General features: G+C 40.3%; 1 protein-coding gene across 7 annotated transcripts in view; it reads right to left on the minus strand.

Annotated features, from left to right (window-relative positions):
* chd9 (chromodomain helicase DNA binding protein 9) overlaps positions 1-27,345 on the minus strand; it is a 275,269-nt gene that overhangs the window by 23,881 nt on the left and 224,043 nt on the right. For 4 of the 7 annotated variants that reach the window (XM_072279563.1, XM_072279564.1, XM_072279565.1 and 1 more), the window contains 12 exons: positions 24,959-25,158; positions 19,677-19,836; positions 19,215-19,304; positions 16,463-16,566; positions 14,614-14,767; positions 13,864-13,921; positions 13,651-13,687; positions 13,340-13,547; positions 11,831-12,039; positions 5,431-6,324; positions 3,010-3,170; positions 2,578-2,850 (listed from right to left, as the gene is read on the minus strand). In XM_072279563.1, coding sequence (XP_072135664.1) covers positions 2,578-2,850; positions 3,010-3,170; positions 5,431-6,324; positions 11,831-12,039; positions 13,340-13,547; positions 13,651-13,687; positions 13,864-13,921; positions 14,614-14,767; positions 16,463-16,566; positions 19,215-19,304; positions 19,677-19,836; positions 24,959-25,158 — 2,548 coding nt within the window. The remainder of the gene's footprint in view (positions 1-2,577; positions 2,851-3,009; positions 3,171-5,430; positions 6,325-11,830; positions 12,040-13,339; positions 13,548-13,650; positions 13,688-13,863; positions 13,922-14,613; positions 14,768-16,462; positions 16,567-19,214; positions 19,305-19,676; positions 19,837-24,958; positions 25,159-27,345) is intronic. The other 3 variants (XM_072279569.1, XM_072279566.1, XM_072279567.1) reach the window with 3 other exon arrangements.

A 27,345-nucleotide genomic window follows, 5' to 3' on the forward strand; every position in this document is an offset into this window, starting at 1 on the left:
TCTATTCAATTTACACCTATGACTGTTTGGCTAAGTAAAGCTCCAACACCACGTACAAGTTTGCTGATGACACCACTGTTGTGGGCTGTATCAAAGGGGGTGACAAATCAGCATACAGGAGGGAAATTGCAAAATTGGCCAAAAAGGGCTCATAACAATAACCTCTCACTCACTATGAGCAAGAACGAGAAACTAATTGTGGACTTCATGCAAGGGAAACCAGAGGTCCATGAGTCAGTAATCATTGGAGGATCGAAGGTGGAGGGGGTCAGTAACTTTAAATTCCTGGGTGTCACTATTTCAGAGGACCTGTCCTGGACTTATCACATAAATATAATTGCAAAGAAAGCACAACAACACCTCTACTTCCTCAGGAGTCTGCAGATTTTCGGCATGTCATCAGAAACCTTGGAAAACTTCTATAAATGCATGGTGGAAATTGTGCTGACTGGCTGCATTACGGCCTGGTATGGGAACACCAATGCCTTTGAATGGAAAATCCTACAAAAGGTAGTGGATTCAACCCAGTTCATCACAGGTAAACCCTCCCAACCATTGAGAACATCTACATGAAACGCTGGCGTAGAAAAGCAGCATCGATCATCAAAGAACCTCACCACCCAGGCCACACACTTTTCTCGCTGCAGTCATCAGGTAGAAGGTATAAGTACCTCAGGATTCGCACCACCAGGTTCAAAAACAATTACTACCCCCTCAAACATCAGGCACTTGAACAAAAGGGGATAACTACACTCATTCTATTTCTAGTGTTCCCACAACCGATGGTCTCACTTTAAGGACTATTTATCTTGTTATGTCATGCTCGTTATTTATTGCTATTTACTTATATTTACATTTGCACAGTTTGTTGTTCATTGATCCTGTTTACAGTTACTGTTCTATAGATCTCTGCCTGCAGAAAAAGAATCTCGTGGTTGTACGTGGTAAGATGTACGTACACTGGTAACAAATTTTACTTTGAACTTTGAAACAGCAATTAGCTGGCTCTCCAATGCCTTCAGCACTTATTCAATGTAATTATGTCATTCATTTTTAGGTTTACTTAACCATCAGCATTATCTGAAGTAAAGGACTGATCTTCCAAAGTAATTGAGGAAAACAATCACAAGTGATATAAAAAAAATGTAAGTGATGGAAATAAAAGACTCTTCGCTGCACAGTTGAAAAGTCATTCATTCAAATATCTATCTGTTTTCTTACCAAGTGGTGTGAGTGGGCAATCCACAATAAGAGAGGGCGTGGTGGGTGGCCCAAGGTAAGGGGTGATGTTAAATTATAAAGTCAGTTGATGATTATAAATTATAAAGTCTTTCCAAAGTCTACAGTTGGCAATCACATTCAAAATCATAGAAATATACGTTGCAGGGGAGGGCATTAATGTGTTCAAGTTGAGCAAAATTGCGTTGTTGAGGATAATTCCACTTCTAGTCTTATCAGATGCCTTGTAGGGTATGGTTCTTTAAGCTCATATTCAAAATGATGCAAGGAAAACAAAATGCTTTAAATTATTAATTTCAACATATAATGTCTTTACATTGATGTAAATTCTGGAAATTGCTGAATAAAATGATACACATCCTCCCAAATTTGAACACAGTGCTTCAAATGAAGCTTTCAATCAATTGCATCGTTAAGTGAATAAATCATGCCATTTACAATACAGATAAAAATTTGGATAGTATGTTACTTTCTAAATCTAAAGTTGGTGAAAATCTAAGAAAATGTATGAAAGATTATTGTTCAGAAATAAACCTTTCTGATTTGTAAGTGAAACTTATTCATGCTTTCGATCATAGGCTTATGAGAATACCCAGAGACTGAGGAGAGAAAAGTAGTTGCTTTTTTTGAAAATTCAAAGTAGTTTTTGAATTTGGAGAGCTTCGCGAATACCTTGTCAGAAAAGGTCAGTTGCCATGCAGATTTTGAAATATTAAAATAATTAGCAAGTGTGATTGCACACTACATGTGCTAACAAACAATGGAGCTCCTCCCATTGCTGGAGAAATCACCAACTTGGCACCTGCTTTGTGTTAGACATTCCAACATCAAATGCCGATCATGATATTGGGCAAAAAACTGATCATGCTTATTTATTAAGAAAACAAAAGCAGACTTAAAAAGCCAAGATTTCAAAAAGAAAAAAAAGGGTTTTCTGCATTTACTACAACACATCATGCGGTGTCAACAACCTTCAATCAAAACCAAATGATATATTGTATTAGCTGAAAGATCCCTGTGTTCAATGCCTTCAAGTAGCAGAAACCACAAATGCGAAGCATTAAGTAAGCACTATTGCTAGAAAAGCCTTCAGAATTGCAGAAGGAAAAAGCAGAAACAAAGTTTTCAATGGTGGGCATCACAAACACAGCTCACATCTAAATAAATATACTTTAAAATTAATAATGGTTAAAGCACAAAGGAATAATGTATATAAAGTGTGCGAAGGAAGTAGTTCAGAGTGAAAACGCTGCTGGCAGCCAGATGCGGAGTAGCATGCTGCACACTGCAAAGATCTGCAATTAGAATCAGATCTAACAGTAATAAAAATGAACATACGTCATTGATTTTCACTGTAAACTCCTTTTCTCGCACATGCTTCTTCACCTTTGTGAACTGCGACAAAAGAGAATTATCTTCTTTAACGCCTTGGCTTCCTGATGTGACAACAGCAGAATCGCTGAAATCTCCCATGGCAGAAGGGCTATCAAGTAATTTTGTTGTATAAGAAGATGTCACAGCGTTGTAATCGTAACTTCTTCTTGATGGAATCCAATTTCCTTTCAACACTGCATGGCATATGCTGTCAATTCTGTTGATCATTACACGATCCTACATAAAAAGAATAAGTATATTTGCAAGTTTACACAACTTTACCCCAAAAATCTTTATCCTGTAAAATACTGTCTTAAATCAGAAACGAAGGTACATTCAGTTTGTAACAACGCAACTTGACTACTTCAAAATGTGGCTGTTAGTTCCAGTGCTCACCTTTGGCCAGCAGGAGGCAGCAAACCTATGCCTTTCTTGCAGGAACTGGGTATCAGGCTTTCCACTGTCTGGTAGAAAGCTGTCCTGTGTTTCATCATGTGCAATACTGAGAGATGCTACACTATCTTCATCATAGGGCTTCAAGTGCTGTGGTGCTTTACCTTAAGGGAAATAGAAGTGATTTTGTGTTAAAATAGTCTCTCAACCCTAATGCTCTCCTATGCTATGTCAAGATTAAAAACTGCAAGTTGTTATGTTGTCAACTATGCAGAGATGATACAATTCTAATTATAGGTGACAATATTTATACCCTGATATTAGCCGGACTTCTCTGCTACCTTTCATTTTTTCCCAGCAAAAAGAAAGCGTCTGTGTTCTGCTCAACTATGAATTATCACAGGTATACAATCCTCCTCCTCCCTGACCTGAGGAAACAAAAATGACTTTGGCAGCAGTACACATTACCTCCATTATAAAATATTTTGCTACCCTGTGCTACAAGTGCTTAGATTTTTTTTTCCTCTCTGTATTTTGGCAAAACAATAAATGCTGAACAGAAAAAAAAAATCTGCTTCACACAAGGAAATCTGCAGATGCTGGAATTTCAAGCAACACACATAAAAGTTGTTGGTGAACGTAGCAGGCCAGGCAGCATCTCTAGGAAGAGGTACAGTTGACGTTTCAGGCCGAGACTCTTCGTCAGGACTAACTGAAAGAAAAGCTAGTAAGAGATTTGAAAGTGGGAGGGGGAGGGGGAGATCCAAAATGATAGGAGAAGACAGGAGGGGGAGGGATGGAGCCAAGAGCTGGACAGGTGATTGGCAAAAGGGATATGAGAGGATCATGGGACGGGAGGCCCAGGGAGAAAGAAAGGGGGAGGGGTGAAGCCCAGAGGATGGGGAAGGAGTATAGTGGGAGGGACAGAGGGAGAAAAAGGAGAGAGAGAAAAAGAATATATATATATCCGCTTTACAGGCGCAACAACTGTTAAATGTGAACAATGGCCACCTTGAGCAAGAGTTGTGTAATTTCTTATTCTGGCATAGAACTGCCTTGTTAATTAAGATTGGTGGTTAACTATATTACCATCACTGGTAGCTCGTATCAGTTAAAGTGACGCGAGACATATAGTAATATATCCTCTGCAGTACTTTTCATTATGGTTCGTTAAGGTTGTTATAGCCGGGGGTGGTAATGGGGACAAGCTCTCACTACTTAGAATGCTCCCAATGGCGTGCGCCTCAAATAGCCTCTGACAATCAAGTCCAGCTCCTGGCCTTCACATGTGGCTTAGCTACTAAGCCCAGAAGAACTGTTTCTACTGACAAGAGAAGGGGCAAAGGCAGGTTACTGGCAGCTTAAAACCAGTTGCTTCGGGCAGATGGGGCTCATCAGCTATGGTTGGCAGCTCATCTGGGAGAAGGAAAACTCCGATCTCAAACCTCTGCTGCCTTGCGGCTACACCCACTCACGGGGAAGGCTTCAGGATTAAACCCCGAGGGAAAGATCTGGAGCTGGAGTCCCTATGTTGAGTTCAACACTGACTGGCAACTCCTGAGATGCTGCTGGTACCAAACTGTATTGGTCTCTGCCGTTCCATTGGTTCATCAAATGCGTGGCGAGGCGGAGCTTGTTACATGGGCAACAGCTTGCTCTCCTTATCTACAGCCCAGGCTTACATATCTAGACAGCTGGGATGCAACTCAGTCAACCCTGACTGATGGAGACTACACTCATTTTTCATTATTTAAAATTTTTTTTAAAAAAAAGGCAAAGGCATCTGTTAGTCTTGCGAGACCATGGATCTGCGGCTGGAAAGTCTTCACTCTCCAGGGCACAGGCCTGGGCAAAGTTGTAAGGAAGACCAACAGTTGCCCATGCTGCAAGTCTCCCCTCTCCACAACACCAATGTTGTCCAAGGGAAGGGCATTAGGACCCATACAGCTTGGCACCAGTGTCGTCGCAGAGCAATGTGTGATTAAGTGTCTTGCTCAAGGACACAACACGTTGCCTCGGCTGGTTTAAAATATAGATTATCTTATTGCCAATATAAAACCATCATAACTGCAATAATAATAGTAGTAATTGCTCATGTGTATCAGACCTTCTTGCAGTGCCTAAATACTTGTATCACAAAATCCTCAGGCATTGACATACTTTTCTGTGAAGCAATAATGGTGACAAAGAAGAACAGTCCATTTTATGTATGTGCTCAAGTTTCAGACTGTTCATACATCTAAAAGAGATTCCAGAGTTTTAGATGGCAGGCAAGTGCTATTTAAATGAATTAATGGCTATCATATCCAAAAAAGTAATATCTTATAGGCTGAAGTTTTGCTTATAATCAAAGGAACATTTCTGCATTCCATTTTGAATGTGACCTGACTTGCTGAAACAGAGTCTTTAACAAGAGGTACTTACTACCTGCTGTGGTCTGCTTATCATCGCTATCACTATCGCTATCATCAGAAGAGGACGACGACGATGAGGAGGAAGAGGACGAGGATGATGAGGACGAGGAGGATGACGATGACGACGACGAGGATGAAGAGGAAGATGAAGACTGGGACGAGGATGACGAAGAGGATGACGAAGGTGACGATGACGAAGAATTGTCAGAGTCCGACTCTGAGTCAGAGCTTGAGTCCGAACGTTGTCGGTTTGCTTTTCGTTTGTTGAGGACTGAGTTTGGTGTTAGGGGCTGAGTCCTTGCTGCAACCATACACCCATCAGGATCAGGGTCCAACTTAATGCCAGCTTTCTTGTCTAACCTGTTCTGCACCTGCAAGTTGAAATGCGATTTCACTTTACTCTTAACTTCAACGTCCATTGTAACCTCATCATCAGACGAATCTGCTGGTTCCTTCTTGACAACAGCATTCTTTTCACATTTTACACTTTCAGTGTCAGGCTGACTTTTTTTATCCTGCACCTTGGGCTGCAAATGCAGAGGCGAGGAAGAAGATGGGTACTGATGATGCAAGAGTGGTGTTGAACTTCTCGACTGGGCTATTTTGTTCTGGCTACTGTTTCTCTGGGCTAACATGAAGGATAGCTCAGAATCGCAGAAAATATGGTAATCAGTCTTGCTGACGCCATGCTTGGCTGCTCCAATGAGTAATTCCTTATCATGCTTTCCACTCTCCCACCACTCAGGCAAGTCTGGGCCCGGCTGGCAGAGTTTTATCCGCTCATCAAGTTGTGGGTGGCGAAGAACTTGTTCCCGCACTTTTCGGAGCAGCTCAATCCGATACAGTGTCCTGGAAGCTCGCTCTTCTGTGATAGGTTGTATGAAAATGGGTGGATCGAGAAGTTCTGCAGTAAAAAAAATGCTTTTAGCAATTTAATTCCTTGGTCTGAAGTGCTCAGCAATTAAAATATCCCAGCAACAATTTTATTATATATTTGAACTATATAATTCATGAATTACTATCAACTGCAGCAGCTGTTACATATTCTGATGAAATTTACTGCACCCCTCTACAATGCTGCTCTGCTCCCAGTGTTGAGGAGGTTCAGAATGCTCGCACTGCTTTCACTTCCCTTTCCCTAACCATGGAAACCACAGCAAAGCTGGTTTGGGGAACTCTGACAGCTCCGAAGTTTCGCTGCACGGAGAGCCTAGAGACCAGGTTTAATGCTCTATCAACTCATGCTTAAATCCTAATCAACCGATTGCCGAGACAGTGAGATTCTGTTCTGTTCCACTGGGACAAGATAAAATCATAGTCATGCAAACACAAGGAATTCTGCAGATGCTGGAAATTCAAGCAACACACATCAAGATTGCCTGGGGCGTTCACCAGCAACTTTGATGTGTGTTGCTTCAACAGTCATGCTCTGTGCCCAGAGACCAGAGGGTATGACCGAAAGTGAAGCCGGCCGGGGGATTCCACAGGTGGTGCTGGAGGACCCTCAGACCTTGAGCTGGCATGGCAGGTCTGAGATTGTTGCTCCCTGTGAGGCTAAGAGCGGGGGATGTAGGAATGATGAGCAACTGAACCATGGGGGGGTAGAGAAGAGAAATTCAGTTGTGATTGAGGATAGTATAGTCAGGGGAACAGACACAATTCTCTGTTACAAGGGTTGAGGGTCCCAGGGTTGTGTTGTCTGCCTGGTGTCTGGATTCAGAACATCTCAGCTGACCTGCAAAGGAATTTGAGTGGAGGGGGGGTTATGATCCAGCTGTTGTGAATACCATCGAATTAGGAAGAACAAGGAAAGAGGCTCTGCTGAGAGTTTGAGTGGATAGAGGCTAAATTAAAATACAGAACCAAACATGTAATAATCTTGGTAGGTCAAATATGATGGCAGAATATAGTATTAATGGTAAGACTCTTGGCAGTGTGGAGGATCAGAGGGATCTTGGGGTTTGAGTCCATAGGACACCCAAAGCAGCTACGCAGGTTGACTCTGTGGTTAAGGAGGCATATGGTGCATTCACCTTCATCAATCGTGGGATTGAGCTTAGGAGCCAAGAGGTAATGTTACAGCTATATAGGACCCTGGTCAGACCCCACTTGGAGTACTGTGCTCATTTCTGGTCAGCTCACTACAGGAAGGATGTGGAAACCATAGAAAGGGTGCAGAGGAGATTTACAAGGACGTTGCCTGGATTGGGGGGCATGCCTTATGAGAATAGGTTGAGTGAACTCGGCCTTTTCTCCTTGGAGCGACGGAGGATGCGGGGTGACCTGATAGAGGTGTATAAGATAATGAGAGGCACTGATCGTGTGGTTAGTCAGAGGCTTTTTCCCAGGGCTGAAATGGCTAGCACGAGAGGGCACAGTTTTAAGGTGCTTAGAAGTAGGTACAGAGGAGATATTGGGGTAAGTTTTTTTTACGCAGAGTGGTGAGTGCATGGAATGGGCTGCTGGTGACGGTGATGGAGTGGATAGGGTCTTTTAAGAGACTGCTGGAGCTTAGAAAAATAGAGGGCTATGGGTAACCCTGGGTAATTTCTAAGGTAAGGACATGTTCGGCACAGCTTTGTGGGCCGAAGGGCCTGTATTGTGCAGTAGGTTTTCTATGTTTCTAATCTCTGGATTGTTACCTGAGTCATGCACAAATTGGCAAAGGGATAATAGGATCGGAGAGCAAAATGCATGGCTCAAAGATTAGTGTGTGAGAATTGGATTTGAATTCATGGGACAGTGGCACCAGTAATGGGGAAGGAAGGAGCTGTTCCCATGGGATGGGCTCCACCTGAACTGTGCTAGGACCAGGGTCCTAGCAAATCGTAAAAAAAGGGCTTTAAACTAAATACTAGAGGTGGGGGGGGGGGGAAGTTCAGCAATTTGGAAATGAGGATAAAGTAAAAGGGAAGGAGAATATAGGAGAGTCTCGTGAAGAAAGAAAAATACAAGTTTAGAAAGAGTTAAGAATTTAATTTCCAGTAATATGGAGGCAAAATTGAAAATGCTGGTGAATATAGGACTGAATGCAAGCAATAAACGGAATAAAGTAGCTGATCCTGTAGCGCAGTCAGAAACTGGTGGCATTGCATTGTCTGCATCACTGGGTTGCAGCTGAAAGAAGATCACAGTTGGGAGCTTAACATCCAGTGGTGCACATCCTATCGGAACAACAGGCAGGTGGGCAGAGGGAGTGGGGTAGCTTTATTGGTAAAAAGAAAATTAAATTAATCCTTAGAAAGAAGGGACAGAAGATGTAGAATCCTTGTGCGTAGAGTTAAGAAACAGCAAGGGAAAAAAAAAATCCCTGATGGAGATATATATATATATATCTCAATCACCTATTGAAATTTGGAGTTATATATATCACCTATTGAAATTTGTACACCACCCCCCCATCATCCTGGCTACTGTTGGAGGCCTATATATATATATATACACACACATACACATATATATATACCTCCGACTGTAACCAGGATGGTGGGGGGGCGGGGGGGGGGGTTGGCGCTGGATCCCAAGAGAAGGGATTTGTAGAATGCTTTTGAAATGGCTTTTTAGAACCGTTTATGGTTGAGCCCACAAGGGCATCAGTTATTCTGGATTGGGTGTTGTGTAATGAAACTGATTTGATTAGGGACCTTAAGGTGAAGCAACCTTTGGGAGGCAGTGATAATATGACAGAATTCACCCTGCAGTTTGAAATGGAAAAGCTAAAATCTGAAGTATCAGCGTTACGTAAGTAAAGGGAATTACAGAGGCATGAGGGAGGAGCTGGCCAAACTTGATTGGAAGGGAACACTAGCAGGGATGATGGCAGAGCAGAATGGCTGGAGTTTCTGGGAGCAATTCAGAAGGCACAGGATAATTTAATTCCAAAGAAATATTCAAAAGGGAGGACAAAGCAACTGTGGCTGTCAAGAGAAGTCAAAGATAGCATAAAAGTAAAAAAGACGGTAAATAATATCGCAAAAATTTGTGGGAAGACAGCGGATTTGGAAGCTTTTAAAATCCAACAAAAACCACTAAAATAGCAATAAGGAGAGAAAAGATGAAATATGAAGGTAATCTAGTCAATAACATAAAAGAGGATAGCAAAAGATTTTGAAGATATATTAAGAGTAAAAGAAAGGGTTGGACTGCTGGAAAATGATGCTGGAGAGGTAGTAATGGGGGTTAAAGAAATGGCAGATGAGCTCAATAGGTCAGTATCCACTATGGAAAACACCAGCAGTATGCCAAAAACTGTGTCGAGGTCAGAAGTGCATGTAGTTGCTAAGGAGAAGGTACTTGGAAAGCTGAAAGTTCTTAAGGTAGATAATTCACCTGGAGCAGATGGACTACATCTCATGGGTCTAAAAGAGGCATCTAAAGAGATTGTGGAGGCATTAGTAATGACATTTCAAGAATCACTAGGTTCTAGAATGGATCCGCAAGACTGGAAAATTGCAAATATCAATCCACCCTTCAAGAAGGGAAGGAGGCAGAAGAAAAGGAAATTAAAGTCTATTTGGCCTGACTTCAGTGGTTGGGAAGATGTTGGAGTCCATTAATAAGGATGAGGTTTCAGGAGGCACATGATAAAATAGGCCAAAGTCAGCATGGTTTCTTTAAGGGGAAATCTTGCTTAACAATTCTGTTGGAATTGAGAAAATAGCAAGCGGGATAGACAAAGCAGAGTCAATGAATGTTTCTTAGTTGGACTTCCAGAAGGCCTTTATCAAGATGCTGTGCATGAGACTGCTTAATAAGAGCCCATTGTATTAAAGGAAGACACTAGCATGGACAGACGTTTGCTGACTAGCCGGAGACAAAAAGTGGGAATAAAAGTAGCCTTTTCTGGTTAGCTGCCAGTGACTAGTGATGTTCCGCAGGGATCAGTGTTGGGACCGCTTCTTTTCATGTTATATGTCAATGGTGTGGATGACGGAATTGATGGCGTTGTGGTCAGGTTTGCGGATGAAAAGATGATAGGCGGAGGGGCAGGTAGTGTTGAGGACATAGGTGTCTGCAGAAGGACTTGGACAGGTTAGGAGAATGGACAAAGATGTGGCAAATGAAATACAGGTGACAGTTTAAGGCCCCTAATCTACGAAATGAGAGTCCAGAGAAGGTTCATTGAGAATGATCCTGGGAATAAAAGGGTTAATAATGAGCAGCATTTGATGGCTCTAGTCCTGTATCTGCTGGAGTTTAGGAGAATGAGGCAGGGGAGGGGGACTGCACTGAAACCTATTAATTATGAAAGGCCTAGGTAGAGTGCATGGGGAGAGGGTGTTTTCTATAGTGGGGGTGTTTAGTACCAGAGGGCACAGCCTCAGAATATAAGGACATCAGGACATCGCTGTAGGATAGAGAGGAGGAAAAGTTTTTTTTTAGCCAGAGGGTGGTGAATCTGTGGAATTCACTGCCATGGATGGTTGTGGAAGCCGTGTCATTGTGTATATTTCAAGTGGAGATTGATAGATTCTTTATTACTAAGGGTGTCTGAGGTTACAGAGAGATGGCAGATAAATGGGATTGAGGGGGTTAACAATCTACCATAGTAGAATGACAGAACAGATTCAATGAGTCAAACAGCCTAATTCTGCTCCCGTATCTTATGGTCTCTACACTAGTTGTTTTTAGTTGCTTCTGAGTACCCTGGCTTCGTAATGACAGATATGAATGCATAGTTCACTGGAAGTGGTGTCACAGGCAGACAGGGCAATGAAAACGATGTCTACTTAGCACCCTGGCCTTCATCCGCCAGGGCTTTTGAGTACCGGAGCTGGGACATTTTGTTGCACTTGTACAAGTCGTTGGTGAGACCGCACTTGGTCTGTGTACAGTTCTGGTGACCTTGTTATCGGAAAGATCTGGTTAAATTGGAATGAGTGCAGGACAGATTTATGAGCATGTTGCTGGGGACTAGAGGGCCCGAGTTACAGGGAGAGGTTGGCCAGGCTAGGCCTTTACTGCTTGGAATGTAGAATATGGAGTGACTCTAGTTACAATTATCAGAAGCAGAAATATGTGTAGGGGAGGCCAAAACTAGGTGGCATTGATTTGGGGTGAGCGGGAAGAATTAAAAGTGAGCTGAGGTACAAGTTCTTCACGCAGAATGTGGGGAGTATATAGAACAAACTACCAGAAGAAATGGCTGAAGCAGATAGAATAGTAAAATTTAAGTACCTAGAGAGATATATCCCGAACACAGGACATTGAGATTAGCTGTTGGCGCCACGGTCAGCATGGACTCATTGGGCCAAAGGACCAGTTGCTTTGCTGTATTTTGCAATTAACTTCCAGTGTACTCTAAATCCTTCTTAAAAACTACCTTTTATTTGCATTGTTGACAATGTATCACAGTTCTGAAAGGACATTGTCTTATTATTGCTAATGAAGTCAATCGTTATTAGCTGTACCTTCTTTCTCTTTGGGGGGAAGACGACAAACTCTTCGACACATGGCAACGAAAGCATAAAGATATTTCTGCAAACTCTCATCTGTCTTCTTATTCAATCTGGCTATAGCTCGGAATTTGGTCCAATCAAATTTTTGCTTGTCTGGATCATAAACAACACCAAAAGTAGACACGACTCTGTAAAAATCAGCCTCTTCTCGCCTCGTCCACCTGGTAGAAAGGACATGGATTAACTGCAATTGCCTGCATCTTAACTGTTAATTTTCTTCAATTATTCAATTGTCTTTCTGATAATGTTTTTAAAAACATGAGCCCTTTTGCTTACAGAGGGGGAAGTCAATTTGTAAAATCTACTAAATCTTAAACCATATTACATTATGAATTGACAATGTTATACTTAAAAATGGATATTCAGGGTTATGGGTAATTCAGTGTCTAGGAACCCCTAATGTTCTGGGATTCAGACAGTATCAGCTCCAGTTAAAAATCCAGCAGTGGGGGATGGACAATGAATTGTCCAGAGGAAGCTGTTTCCTTGCATAGTTCCATTGAGCACCAGGCTGATAAATTCACTTTTGTTTAAATGCCAGAGAATTAGACAGATCATCCTGTGAGCAATGTCTATCACACTTTATGTATACAGTATTTCATCATCATGACATGGTTCTACCTGCATAATTGCACAGGATTTCTGCTTAGTGCTGATATAGTTTTAAAGGATGAAAGTCCCCAATGACCAGAGTTGGCTTCTTTCTCTCTCATTGCCTTAAAATGAGCTGTTGTGATGGGTAACAGCAGTTAACTATGTGAACTGTTCTCAGCTTTAATACTGATAACCACTGAGTGTTAAACCTCTCAGAATGGGCCTGGTGACGTCTGAACTTGGAGGTAAAACACAGAGTACCTCAAAGCTGTCATGTGCTTACATTCTTGGGTGGAAATTCAGAGTTGGTGCTTAAGGGGTGGACTGTTAGAAGAAAAAAACTCAAACTTTATAGTGGGAGCAGCAAAGAGAAAGATCACTGCAATGTTACAATAGTGCAAATATATAAAACTGGCAAAAATATTTGTGTGTCTTGTGTAGGTTTCAAAACAATTAGTAAATGACTGAATGGGCATTACATTATTTTTATATTTCGTTCCAGGTGTACTTTTCCAGGCAAATCATAAGTATTCTATCACATTCTTTATTCATGGCTTTATGGGTTCAGGAGGTAAGTTACCTTCCTCAGAATACCCAGCTTGTAAGGCACAGTAGTTTATTTAGTTATCCAGTAAATTTCTGAGCATCAGAGAATACTGACAACACACTTTCCACCTCTCATTCAAAGCTGTCAATAAAACAATGGTGATGGGCCAGATGCATTTAACTTTTAACACTTTCACAGCTGATTCATTGTAGTTTTATTCTAACAGTGTGTCTAGAAGTGCTATTTGAATTATGATACAGAGGCAAACAACACTTGATAAAACTTCACTGGCTTGCTAGCATGATCAATGGTACACAGACCTTTGCTGCTTCTCAATTTTAGCAGCCTCTTTAGCTTTTACGGTGTCTGCACATAGTCTTCGTCTCCTGTCCCCTTTTGTTTGGGCTTCCTGTCTGACCTGTTCTCTCTTGTTACTCCGTTGATACGCAGTTACAAGTCGACGCAGTCGGGTTGTTAAAGCAGATGCTGGTGGCCAATACAGCAGATCACCTTCACCCAAAGAACCATCTAAAAAGTGAGGAACAAGAAAACACACACTCCTGCATCAGAAAAGTGCATCAGCTATAAGATCCACAGTTACAACAGAAATACTTTCCAATTTTCATCTCACCTGTAATCATCAGATCGCCTGGAGAAGATGCAACATCCTAAAACAGAAAAAGTACAGAAATATTGTCTTGGGCTTTTCTCCCCCCACAGAAAAATGCTAAATAAGAATTTTACATTACAAATTGTGCCAAACTAATTTTCACTCTTATAGCATTACTGTTAAACAAGAAATTAAAACAATATTGTATGTACTTTGATTAAAAAATATGCACACCTCCATTTCATCCTTGAATAAGGGTTGAGTTGGTTTATATTCTGGATCTTCACCATCCCTGTTACAAAGCACACATATTTGTTAGCAATTATCAGTATTAATATAACTTTCTTAAACATGCTCAGTACAGAAAACAAAAAGAGATTAAAATTAAGATTAAACTGATCATTTTTCTAATAGCAAAACTACAGAACCACTAGTGGGTCAGTCTACATTATCAGGGTACAAAGAATAGGAAAATGCAGGTCAATTATTTCTCAAAACTATCAACTATACTCTATCATCAGTCAACAGTACATATAGGTTAAGAGGGTTAAACAGTTTCTGTTGTTTCCTCCCACATGGAACAAGGTACAGACTCACCAAACTAACTTGACTCAATGAGACAAGCAAATTTTATGAGCAAGATGCTATGGTCATCGGAGAGGAGGTCCGAACCAGCTTTTTCCCCTCTATCAACAGGTCTCTGAACAGTCCATGAACACTACCTTGTTATTCCTCTTTTGCACTATTTATGCATTTTAGTAACATAGTAATTTTATGTTTTACACTGTCTTGCTTTGTAAAAACAAAAGTTTCACGGCATATTCAGATTTATTTATCACATGCACACGATAACACACAGTGAAATGTGTTGTTTGCGTTAACGACCAACACACATATAAGCATATGACAGTGATAATAAATATAACTCTAATTATGGAAAGAGAAAGACAAGCGATGTTTTAAAATAATTTAAAACTACTTCACCATGTTGATTGAGAGTGACCATACCCCTCTGCACCATCAGCAAAGGTGTCATTCCCCCTCTGTTCTGCTGCAATCGCCTTCTCGTCGGGTTTGCCGACTCTCTCCAAGAAACAGAGTGCTGGGTCATTTCTCATTGTGTTATACTTCTCATAGCCTGTGGATATGAAAGATCAAGCACACGTTGGAAGAGGATGGAATAGGTTATGGCGGACCAATATAATTAAAAGAAACAATGAATCCAGAAAAGTGGTCAATCTATCATTTCTATCCATGTATATTCATGGATTTACAATGAAAAAATTATGAAGCACAGAAGCAATGTATTTTCCAAGTATCTTTTACAACACTACTCTATATAAACTTAAGAACTGTCTGTACACTTGCAAACGAAACTCTGTTAGTTGAATAGAAGGAAAAGCTGAAAAAGATCTCACATCTAAAAGTTTCTGTAAGTTAGCATATTACGTAACAATGGTTCAAGGAGATAGTCAACTCTACGTTCTCAGACCAGCTACAAATGGGCAACTCTAAGCTTTGCAGGAGTCATTCACTTAGAATTTAGGGTGATATGATGACATCCTCTGAAAATCAATGAAAATTGTATGTGTTTCTAAAATAATGTACATATTTCTCTCCCTGTGACTGTGTGGCAACTACCCACTGCTTGGTTCCAAATCAAGTTTATCGTCATGTGCATAAACACAGTGAGGCACAGTACAATGAAAAATTTGCTTGCAGCAGCATCACAGACATCTGGGTACAGACAACATTAAGCATAATGTGGCCACTTTATAAGATGCACCTGTACATACGCTTGTTAATGCAAATATCTAATCAGCCAATCATGTGGCAGTAACTCAATGCATTAAAGCATGCATTGCCAAATGGTGCAATTGTTATTCAGACCAAACATCAGAAATGGGGTAGGAATATGATGCAAGAGACTTTGACCATGGAATGATTGTTGGCGGCAGATGGGGTGGTTTGAGTATCTCAGAGAATGATGATCTCCTGGAATTTTCATGCACAACATTCTCTAGAGTTTACAGAGGATAGTGTGAAAAAAGAAAGAAAAAAGAAAAAAAATCCAGTATGCAGAAGTTCTGTGGGTGAAAACGCCTTGATAATGAGAGAGCTCAGAGAAGAATGCCAGACTGGTTCAAGCTGACAGGAAGTCAACAGTAACTCAAATAACCGTGTGTTACAACAGTACTGTGCAGAAAAGCATCTCTGAGCACACGGCAGAAGTGGATGGGCTAGAACAGCAGAAGACCACACCGGGTTCCATTCCTGTCAGCTAAAAACAGGAAAGTAAGGCTATAGTGGGCACAGGCTCACCAAAACTGGACAGACGAAGACCGGAAAAACATCGCCTAGTCTGACAAATCTCAATTTCTAGGGCTACATGCAGATGGTAGGGTCAGAATTTGGCGTAAACAACAACAATCCATGCATCCCTTCTGCCTTGTGTCAATAGATCAGGCTGGTGGCGGTGGTGTAATGGTGTGGGGAATGTTTTCTTGTCACACATTAGGCCACTTAAAACCCAAGGACTCTTTTTTTCCCAGCAACTTGTTGAATCCATGGATGAAGAATTCAGGCTGTTCTGGAGTCAAACAGGGGTCCTACCCAGTACAAGAAAAATGTAGCTAATAAAATGGCTTCTGAGTGTAGATTATACATAACATAACACTACACAGTGAAAAAAAACTAGGCCGTGCAACAAAAACCAATGACACAATCAAAGACAAGTCTATCACTCACATCTATTTGGAAAATTTCGCCAGAATGGCATGGGTAGTAAGGGAATATCAGTTAACCTACAAATTGTTCAACTCTGTGCACTCACCGTGTTTGAAGACCCCAATGAGCAGAGATTTGTCAGCATCTGTGTCCCACCACTCGGCAGGGATCTCAGATTGCTCAGGCTCAGGAACCCAGATATCAATCTCACTAAACAAAGGAAATAACAGACCAGGAAGCAAATTAGTGGCCACATTAAGTTACAGAAAGTGATTGTGATTATTAGGTCACCCAAGTTTTATGTTTTAAATATCACAGTATCCGACAAAATTATTTTTTTCTATTCAATTTGAAAGACTTTTAAACCAATTTCCTTCGTTTTCTTTTAAATAGCAAATCTTATTAATGTTTTATATCCATAACCAAAATGACCAATTGAGATGTGTACAGCTCCTAAAATTCAAGGTGTGATGCATTTCCAGTCTACCAAAGGCAATTCAGACTACTTTCTCAATAGTGAAACAAGAAAAAGTGCAGGAGTAAAATGAATTAGATGTACAGGTATAGTATAGAAATTACTGAAAACTACTGCAGAAATGGAGAAATACAATTGAGAAGATGGATAAAATAGTCTCTTTGCTGTTGGCTTTCGTCAGCTTCCACCTTTAGTTTTGTGTAAGGTACTCTGGGGAGGGAGCATCTTCCCCAGTGAAAACAATTCCACAGCATGAAGGATTTTTATTTATGAAGCTTACTTGTATTTCCTTGCAAGAGAACAAACTAGATGCAGCATATAAAATAAATAAAATGATTAACTTGCATATATTCTAATTAACTGAGGGCTCAATTCAAATATTTTGTCAAGACCACTGTACCTTTAATTGCTATCTTTGAAATGAAATCCCACATGGAACCTATGCTGGAGTTTAAATCCTAAATAATAGTTGAAGGGGTTCCCTAGTGTGAAAACTGAAAACCAGACGAACCGTCAGCTGAGGATACTTTACATGAATTCCACACAGCAAGACACCACTCAGGCTCACATCACCTGAGTTAATAACCTTATATAGTGGGATATCTAAAATATATTGCTCAAAATTTTCATTCAGAGGAAAACCTACAATGTCTATAATGAAAATCAGGAAACTGAAGACGTTGGAAATCTGAAATAAAAATGGAAAATTTAGCAGGACAAGTAGTAGACAGAAAAGCAGTTGATGTTTCAGGTAAGGGACATTTATATTTTTAAAACCTCAAAACAAGTATTATTTTGGGAATGGAGAGTTACAGATATTACTGCAGAGCTTTAAAAGAATACCAGACAAGAACTGGTTTAGAATTGCAATATCTGTCTATTGCTTGACATAGTAAATCTGCAAGGTCACATTTGGCATTGGTATAAGAAATATGCACCTCTGCAATGGCTTTCCCTAGGGACTACAGCTGGAAGTCAATTGTTACTTGCATTCTAACAAATTTTTTGATAAAGTAACAATTCATCAAATTCCATTACAATCTGAAGTGCATGATTCCATTTCAGCATTACAGTGCCAACATTGGTTACTGTGTTTCAGTAGCATTCTGAAATTCATAGCTTCTTAGATATTACCAAGTGTGACATCATTAGTTTGTGTATGATTTTACATCACAAGAAAGGAAACTTGCTGTTTCTTTTACTAAAATAACATGAATCCAGAAGCTCAGCAGTTTCATATCCAGGAAGAGTCTAAAAATTTGTGTCAGAGGTAATAACATTTCTGAAAAGAAAAGCAGTTGCTCTATTCTTTCCTTCTGATCAATGTTAAGCTGAAGTAAATGTACATCTGGGGCCACATGCTTCAACTTTTCTACAACTATATTCTGCACAAAAAGCCCAAAGTTATCAAAATATAGGGGAAAAGAGAGTAGTAAATTCAGATTCAAGTTATAAGAAAAGGCATAGTGATAAACAGTAAAATCAAAAGGTATAGAAAGAATTAGTTTTGAATATTATAAAAGATAGATGACAATCTGAAAGCATTCTTATAAGATTCATTATCATTTTTGAGAAATTTCTTTTGTACTTGACCTTGTGATAACAGAAAACAATAATTTTCCCTTAAGGTGCTTGCAGTATAGACAGTTTTGACTGGAAATTGGACATTCACATCTTTTAAGTGCAAATTGCACTTGAGCTACTTGCCCCAAGTAAGTGATGACTGATTAGTGACCATCCAGAAATTAACCCATGCACCTCCACATGCAGTTCACATTGGCACAGCTGCGCTTTGCATGACATCATTCACACGGAGCATTATTCATAGGGAAACCTATGACATTCACAATACCAACAGCACCAAGTGAAAAGCTGGGAAGTAAAAAACAATTAAACGATCTGTACTGTTGCACTGACCTCTTACAAACAGGATGAAGGATGAAGAATTGTACAATTATATAGAAAGTGCAGCACAGAAGGATGATAGATTAAAAGGCTGCATTTATGTTGTAAATTCCTGACACAGAAATTTATCCTGATTACTGCAATGAATGTGTTTTGTAGTAATGCATGTGCAAAAACATGCTGCATCTGAATTCAGTTTCACTTACTATATTATGCCTAATTATGCCAAAGAACAAATTGCTACATCAGTGATTATAAACACACTAATGAGCATTATTGTAGGCTACTTAATGAAATTTGCTAATTGCAATTGTAGATATTATTTGTTTCGAGAACCGATAGAGGTCATGGCAAATTTTACACTTGAAGCAATTCATAAAACACCCTGAGAGTAATTGTTCAATATTTACAAATATAGGTAGTTCAGGATTACAAGTTACACATTTCAGTTCGAGCATCGTATAATAAATATTCTTACCTTGCATCCACTCCATCAAGCACCTTTTCCAATTGGTCACCAATTACTTCTTGTTTCAGATAATACAACATTCTTACTCGTAGAAGCACCCTATGTGACAAAGTGAAATAAACACTGTAATTGAGGCACACAATGATCATATTAAATCTACTTGAAAGCCTTAAATTAACCGGAAAACCCTCTCATGAAAGTCAACGGAATTATTGCTTTGAGATCTTCTGAAAATAATATTGACCTGATCTGAAAAGCAGTGTACTCGCATTTTCCAATTGTTGATTAATACAACCCTATATTTATCAGCTTATAAATGCAGGAATGCTATTATAAACTGGCTGTATCACTTCAATGAAATAACATACTGTAATTCAGAAATATCATCATAAAAATCAATAGAAAATTCACATTTTACTAGCCTTGAGAAAGTGACTGAGTACAGAAAATGTTACATGACACCTAACTCACTTATTGCAGTGATGTTTTAAGTGTTTCTTGTAGCCTTCATCTTGTAGCAGATGTTCTGGATTATACTTCCTGAGCCACTCAGCCTTCTGCATATCAAATGTGCTTCCCTGGATCTTTACTTTCTTCCCTTTCCGCCCTCTCGGAACTGGTGCAGATAAGCCTAGATAAGGAATCCAACAAAACGTAATTCTAAATATGTTCCCATGAGGCGTGGGGGATGGCTGCAAGCTCAGATGTATAAACACATGAAAAAGACCACAATGCTGTTTATGGAGATGAAAGAGCCAAGTTGGCACACGACACAGTTAGAGAAACCTACAGTATTTCTACGCCATTTCAGCCCATCTTGTCCATGCCAAGCATCAAGCCCATCTCTGTAAATCCTACTTGCATTAGGCCCATATCATTCTACTGTATGTCTTTGTTATTCAAGTGTCCATCCCAGTGCATTTTAAATGTGTAACTGTATATTATTTTACTTCCTCCTCTGGCAGCTCACTCCAGCAATTCACCACTGTGCGTGAAAGTCTTCTGCCTCAGAACTTCCTTAAATTTCTTTCCTCTCACCTTAAACCTGTGCTTAAATCTAGTTCTAGACTCCCTTGCCCAGGGAAAAAGATTGCAGCTATTTAATTCCAACTATAATTTTATAAATCTCTATAAGATCTCTGAATCTCTTAGCTTCTACATTACAGTGAAAACATATATATAATCTCTCCTTATAACTATAGCCTTCTATTCCAGACAAGATCCTGGTGAAACTCTTCTGTATTTCTTCCTGTAATGTGGTGACCAGAAATATACACAGTAATCTGACTGTAATCTAATCAAAGTTTCATACAACTGCAACATGACATCCTCAATGCCTCTGCCTATGGAGCAAATGTACCACATGTGGAACTTCTGTGGAGATCATTGCCACTGACGGCTGTGGAGGCCAAGTCATTTTCGTATTTTTAATGCGGAGGTCGATAGGGTGTCGATTAGTAAGGGTGTCAAAGGTTGTGGGGAGAAGGCAGTTGACTGGGATTGAGGAGGTTAATAAATCAGGCATGATAGATTGACAGTGCAAACTCAAAGGGCTGAATGGCCCAATTCTGCTCCCATGTCTTATGGTCTAATGTCTTTTTCACTACCCTATTCAACTGTGCTCCACTTTCAGGGAGCTATGGATTTGTACCCCAAGGTGCTTCTATACATCAATCCTCTGCCATTAACTTTATATGTCAGAATATGACTTTCCAAACTGCATTCTCTCACATTTGCCTGGATTAGATTTCAAACTGCCACTGCCCCACCCAAGTTTCCAGCTGATTGATATCCTACTTGATCCTGGGACATCATCTTCACTGTCTACTACTCCACCAATGTCCATGCCATCTGCAAACTCACTAATCACATCCCCTCCACTTTCATGTTTATATGAAAAAACCACGGTCAGTCCATTGTTGGCAGATACATCTTCAGCTACATTACACTGGGCGCTGGTGCCCCCAGGGCTGCGTGACCAGCCCGCTGCTGATGCATGACCGTACTGCTAGACCCAGAGCACACCGAATCATTAAGTCCACTGATGGTGATGGGACAGCATTCAGAGAGGAGGCAGAGCAGCTGGTAGATTGGTGCGAGCACAACAACGTGAGCCTCACTGTGGACAAGACTAAAGAGATGATTGTGGACTTCAGGAAGGTGCAGGCTGGCTGCTCCTCACTGCATGTAAACAGCTCCTCTGTGGAGCAAGTTAGGAGCACCAAATTTCTGGGCGTGCATATAAAGGATGATCTCACCTGGTTCCTAAACACCACCACTTTGGTGTAGAAAGCGGAGCAGCATCTCCACTGCCGAGGAGATTGAGACAAGTAAGACACTCCCCCACCCATCCTCCCCATTTCTTTTTACAGGTGCATCATTAAGAGCATCCTGACCAGATGCATCAACATCTGGTTGCAAGGCATCTGACCACAAGACCAAACGAACGATTGCGACGACTGCTAAGATCATCAGAGTCTCTCTTCCACCGGGAGCATTGTATACACAGGGCCCTTTGCATTGTCAATAATGCCTCAAACCCATCCAGCAGTCTCTTTGACCCCCTACCATCAGGCAGGAGGTACTGTAATAGGATGGGAAACAGCTTCCTCCTCCAGGTCATGAGACTACTGAATTCTCTGTCACCACCCAGATCTCATTACGTATGAAGTGCCAGAAGCATAAACTGTTTATTTTTTTTTAAACTTGTATCACAAATGCACCTTATTATTTATGGTAACGTTACCGTTGTGTTGTGTGTAAGTTGTATGTACTGTGTTGTGCACTTTGGTCTGGAGGAACGTTGTTTCGTTCAGAGGTACATAGAGTTGAATGGTAATAAACTTGAACCTTATAGACATGACAAACAACATCAGTTCCGGCACCAATTCCTGGGGAATCCATTTGTTACAGATTTTCTGTCAGTCAAGCATGTATCTAAACACTCCCATCAGCTGGCCAATTATGGATCCAGTCTGTCAATAAGCCTCAGATTCCTCGTGCCTCAATCTTCTGGACCAGCCTGTCATGCTCTTCATCAAAACTTTACCGAAATACACACAAATCATGTCTACCACTCTGTCCTCATCAATGTTCCCAGTCACTTCCTCACAAAACTCAATCAGATTTCTGAGACGTAATTGCAATAACAGTCAGAAAACCTGTCAAGGAGGTACAGCAAAGTACAGTTTTATTCACTAGGGAGCTGTGCTGCCTTTCTGGGTTATCCCCAGAAAGTAATGTCATTGCTCTTTGATCTCTGTGATGGCTTCCATCAAAATTGATCCACTCCAGTTTCATTCAAATGGAGTTTCAATTGCCTTAACTCTATATTAACATGGTGGTGGACCATATTCAAAGTAATGCTCTTTTCTAACACTATTCCTGGCTGAAGTTTTACCAGTACTCTGGCTGAAATGACTGCAACAAATTTAGGAATCATATGCTGTAATAAATGAATGCATTCAAACATTATTCAATTCATCTCCACCAAATACCCGCGGAATAAACTCAAAATTTGAACAAGCAACAGAATTTTCCATTTCCTTCAATGCCCTCTGTCAGTCCAACCTGTTAACTCTCCACTCTGATTATTCAAACACTACTCTTCCCATTGATGTAAGTGAAACATTACAATTGGAAGATTAATGATCTGTCTTCTGAGAACACTGAAGGCAAGAATAGCAAAATCACTTCTAGAAATTGCTTTATGTACTTGTCATTCTCCACAGATGGTCTATTACTTCAGTCAGGCACAAAACCAAGTTTTAAAAGCAAACTAATGCAAAAATCTAATACAGTGACCTGAACCATTAGATCTATATCTCTTTCCAAGAATGGTGCCTGATCTCATGATTTTTCCAGCACTTCCAGTTTTATTTTACAAAATTTGCCTCGAGAAGCTAAGACTACAATCAGCTGAGCATCATCTCATGCAGGAATAGCTTCTAATTACCCACTGCCCATGAACTGTGAAAGATGACAATGAGTTTTTCTAACCGTGGAAGTATACACTTGTCAATCCCCCTGGCTGTTACTCAACTCCCCAGAACTTCCAGGAACCCACTTAAAGAGTGAAGTGGAAAGCATTTAGGTAATAGACCTGATTCTCCAAAGGACAGCTGTTGGATTGGTGAAATGACTGAAGTATAGTGGATAGAGTGGCTTGATTCAGAACGAGAGAATTATTTGATCACATTGCATGAACTGCAATGACCATTTGGGTGCTTCGGAGTTGGCTACATGCTATTTACGCATTCTGAAAAGGACACCCTGTTCTGTTGTGGACTGGTTTGGAATTCAGGACTGGAGCCATAAGCATCATCATGTGTGCGATCTACTTTGGAGAAACTCATACACTGGGTAAACTCATACCCAGACACTGCCTGCACCTGTATATTTGAGGAGGAGATAAGTCCTTTCTCCTTCAGTACTGAGTCACCATCATACCATAAAAAGCAAAGAGAATCCACAGACAGCACAGCACAGCAAGTACCAGGCACCTTTAATGTTCAATGGCCAGAAGATTGATTCAGGACACCAGTGGCCTTCATCTGTGTGGAGACAACCACCTATCTACTGATATCCAGAGGTTTGACGGTAGCAGTTTCCAAATCATACTCTGCCTTGACAATCTGCAACCCAACAGTATGAACACTAAATTTTCCTATTTCAGGTAGCCCCACCCCCCCGGCACCGAAACCTCTCCTTCTACTGCATCCCTTGTCCTATTTTTGCCCCCTTTCCGAAACTTGCCCTTCTGATGACTCATTTCCATCCTCCATTCCCTCTTGGTTCCATACATGTGCTCCCCACACACTCCTCCTTCATCTCTCCCTCACTGGATCCCATTATCACCTCTTACTTATCAGATTCCAGCACTCGTAGACCTATCACCCTCCAGGCCCCACTCCCCCCATTCGGCTCCATCCATCTCTAGACAAAAAAGGACCTTCTTCCACTTGCCACCCACCTGCCTCCGTCTCCCAGCTCCAAACACCCTCACCCCCAACCTAACTCCTCCTGTCCACCATCCTTCACACCTCCTCCGCTCACCTCCTGGCCCCTGCTTCATCACTCCCCTTTCCCTCTTTCCTCTCAGTCCTAATGCAGGGTCTTGACCTGACTCCTCAAAAATTCCTTTACCCCCACAGATGCAACTGAAACCACTGAGTTCCTCCAGCAGTTTTTTTTTAAATACAAAATACCAGTTCAACTATTCTGATTCCAAAATTGGAATGGAAGTCCATGTATGAGAGGAATGCCAATGACATTAATTGCACATTTGATACTTGTGAAACACTATCATCTGATGCAGCTTTCTTGCATTACTCCAAATGAGTACAAAATAATACCTTGGTTAGCCACACACCTCTATCTCACTATCAATGCGAGCTCAAACCTGTTGTGTTTTAGAAGTAGAAAAACAACACTGGAAGAACTCGACAAGTCAAGCAGCATCTGTGAAAGCAAGAGCTGTAACTTGACATTTTGATGTGAGAACCTGTATTGGGCAACCTTAGTGTTCTTGCATCTTACACCACACTGCAGCCGATTCATAGAATTTTAACATATTGCTTTTGCAATCAATAGCTCATGGTACCCCATAGGTAACATATAAATTACACTGACCATGCTGTACAACATATCAACCAGTCATGCATTATGAATGACAATTATCATTACAAATTAAAATGTAGTCTTCTAACATTATTTCTGCACTGGGTAAAGGAAAGGTCTGCGGCATATGTTACCCAAGTGGTTTTGTAGTTCTTTTGTTTGCCCATCCTCCGTTGGGGTAATGAGATCCCAGATAAAACTCTTTATTTTTTCATCTCCTCTGTAATGAGCAAGACAGTACACTAAGAGTGCTCGACAAATTGTCTCCACGTCCTGTTCCACCAGCCGTCTCTTGAACCGCCCATGCGATAAGATGTCTTTCCAGCGGTCCCATCTGGAAAAGAAGGAACCTTTCTTTTACTTTGAAAATCAGGGTATTCTTAATTATTTTGCTTTCATGAATTGAAGTAACCACATGTCAGCAGGTACTTTAAGTGCTTTTATACTTCAAACTGATGTTGAACTCCTATTACGTGGAATGATCAGCTACAAATCATCAGCATTCTCACAAATGATTCAAGCATATTGAGGGGACAGGATTAACTCCTGGAAAATATTGAAAAGATTCTTTTGTTTGGTTGCTGAATGAGATAAAAGTAATGCCTTCATGATTCGGTCAAACAAGACGACCAAAGAATTTTCTGCTTGGGAGTAATTAATTTTAGAATTTGAAGAGGGGAAGTGAAGCTGAGTGGGGTTTCATAGCAAATGGAAGTGGAATGAGACTATTTTAAATATCTTCCCCTTTGTTGAGGAGGATGACTTGGTGAAGGATGGGTTTCATTATCTAACCAAGATCAAAAAAAAAACCTCTTGTGATAGAATTATACATGCTAGTTTGCATACTTTGTACATGCCATTCCTGCATTACATGAGGGGTTGTGTTCCTAGAAAACAGGCTGTATAGTGCTTTTCTGAAATGCAAAGGCATGTTATCTGCGCACACACAGTACATCAAGAAATCAGAAAACAAATAACTAGTTGCTGATTCAATAACTTTTTTTTTTAAACACACAGATTTCATGAGAATGTATTTTATTCCCCATCTCAAACTTTAGGTAGTGATTTGTGAACCCGGCAAGGGGGAATTTTGTGACCTGAATGACAGGAACATGGTAATCACCTGTACATGTATGAGACCAGAATAAATAAAGAGGAAGCGTGGAGAACTGTTGCACCAATGAACTAAAGTATACACTGGGAATGGGATGGAGGGAGGAAAACAAATTTCAAAATAATACAGGGTAAATGTAAAGGGAATGTTTCTCTCAAAGTTCAGCTCAGTCATTGGAGCTGATGTTGAAAATGCAGTCTATGCTCTGTCATAAATTGTTCAATTACATTTGGAATGAAGCTCATGTTCCCCAAAAAACTCGACCATAACATGATTATATTTTTAGATATTCATTTCTCTTGCTGAAACTTTGTGGACTGATGGTTTGAGAAGGACCACTCTTTGCACTGTTTCTTTGTGAGTAGATAAATTCAAAATGAAGAGTTAGCAATACCATGGTGATTATATAAGCATATTATCAGAAACAAGGATTTCAAATACATGTGTGCGTCATGAACTCCAGGATCTCCACGGATAGGAAAATGATTGAAGGTAAAACATTCAAAATAGATACCTGACATTTGCTTTTGCAGCAACTTTTACAACAGCAAGTCAGTCAATGAAACAGAGGGCTTATAATAATTTATTCATTATAATAATAATAAAACACGATTACAAGAACAGAAAAGCAGCTGAAAATAAATAAGCTTTCTGAGATGAAGTATCTACATGAGAGTAAATTTAAAGAAAAAGCCATTTCAGTTCTAATATTTCATCTTTGCCAATGATTTACATAGATTACTTGAATTAAATTTCTTTTCAGATTCAGTTGCGTGCCCTCATTTATTCATCTCCTGTCACCTCTACTGTTGGCATGAGGTACTTTAACACACAGTTGAAAGAAAAGAACAAATAGATTGATTTTGAGAATAACCAAAAAGATTATAGATTACAAATCAAAAGTGTCTGACAAGAAGGAGAAACAAAGGGAGGGGAGGGTGGAGTTGATCTCTAAGAAACCTCCCAGACTTATGTTCTTCATCCAAATATCTATGCTGGCAAGTCTTTGATGTGCAATTCCTTCCACATCCATGAGTGTTTTCTTTTTCCCCTCTTGCCTCTCCACTATTACCTCCCCTTTGTTTCGTTTGGTGACTTCACTTCCCTTTCTTTGTCACACACTTGACAGGACAGAGGGCCTGTGGTCAGATGTCTGGGAAGTGCTTCTGAAGAACACTATACATCAGATAGAAACTTCCAGTATATAACTTTCCCTAATCTAGCATTAATTATTCAGCATTAATCTGATGCCTGTTGCTGGCTGACAGAAGAAGGCATCAACCCCTATCCTTAGTTCTAAGCCATAAATTGTTACGTCATTAAAAGAGCTGTTCAAATATGTTTACTATACAAGACCATTTAAAATATTGCTTGCTGATAAGGTCACTAGTTAAAATATAGGCAAGT

The sequence above is a fragment of the Mobula birostris genome, chromosome 15 (assembly GCF_030028105.1).
Source record: "Mobula birostris isolate sMobBir1 chromosome 15, sMobBir1.hap1, whole genome shotgun sequence".
NCBI lineage: Eukaryota > Metazoa > Chordata > Chondrichthyes > Myliobatiformes > Myliobatidae > Mobula > Mobula birostris.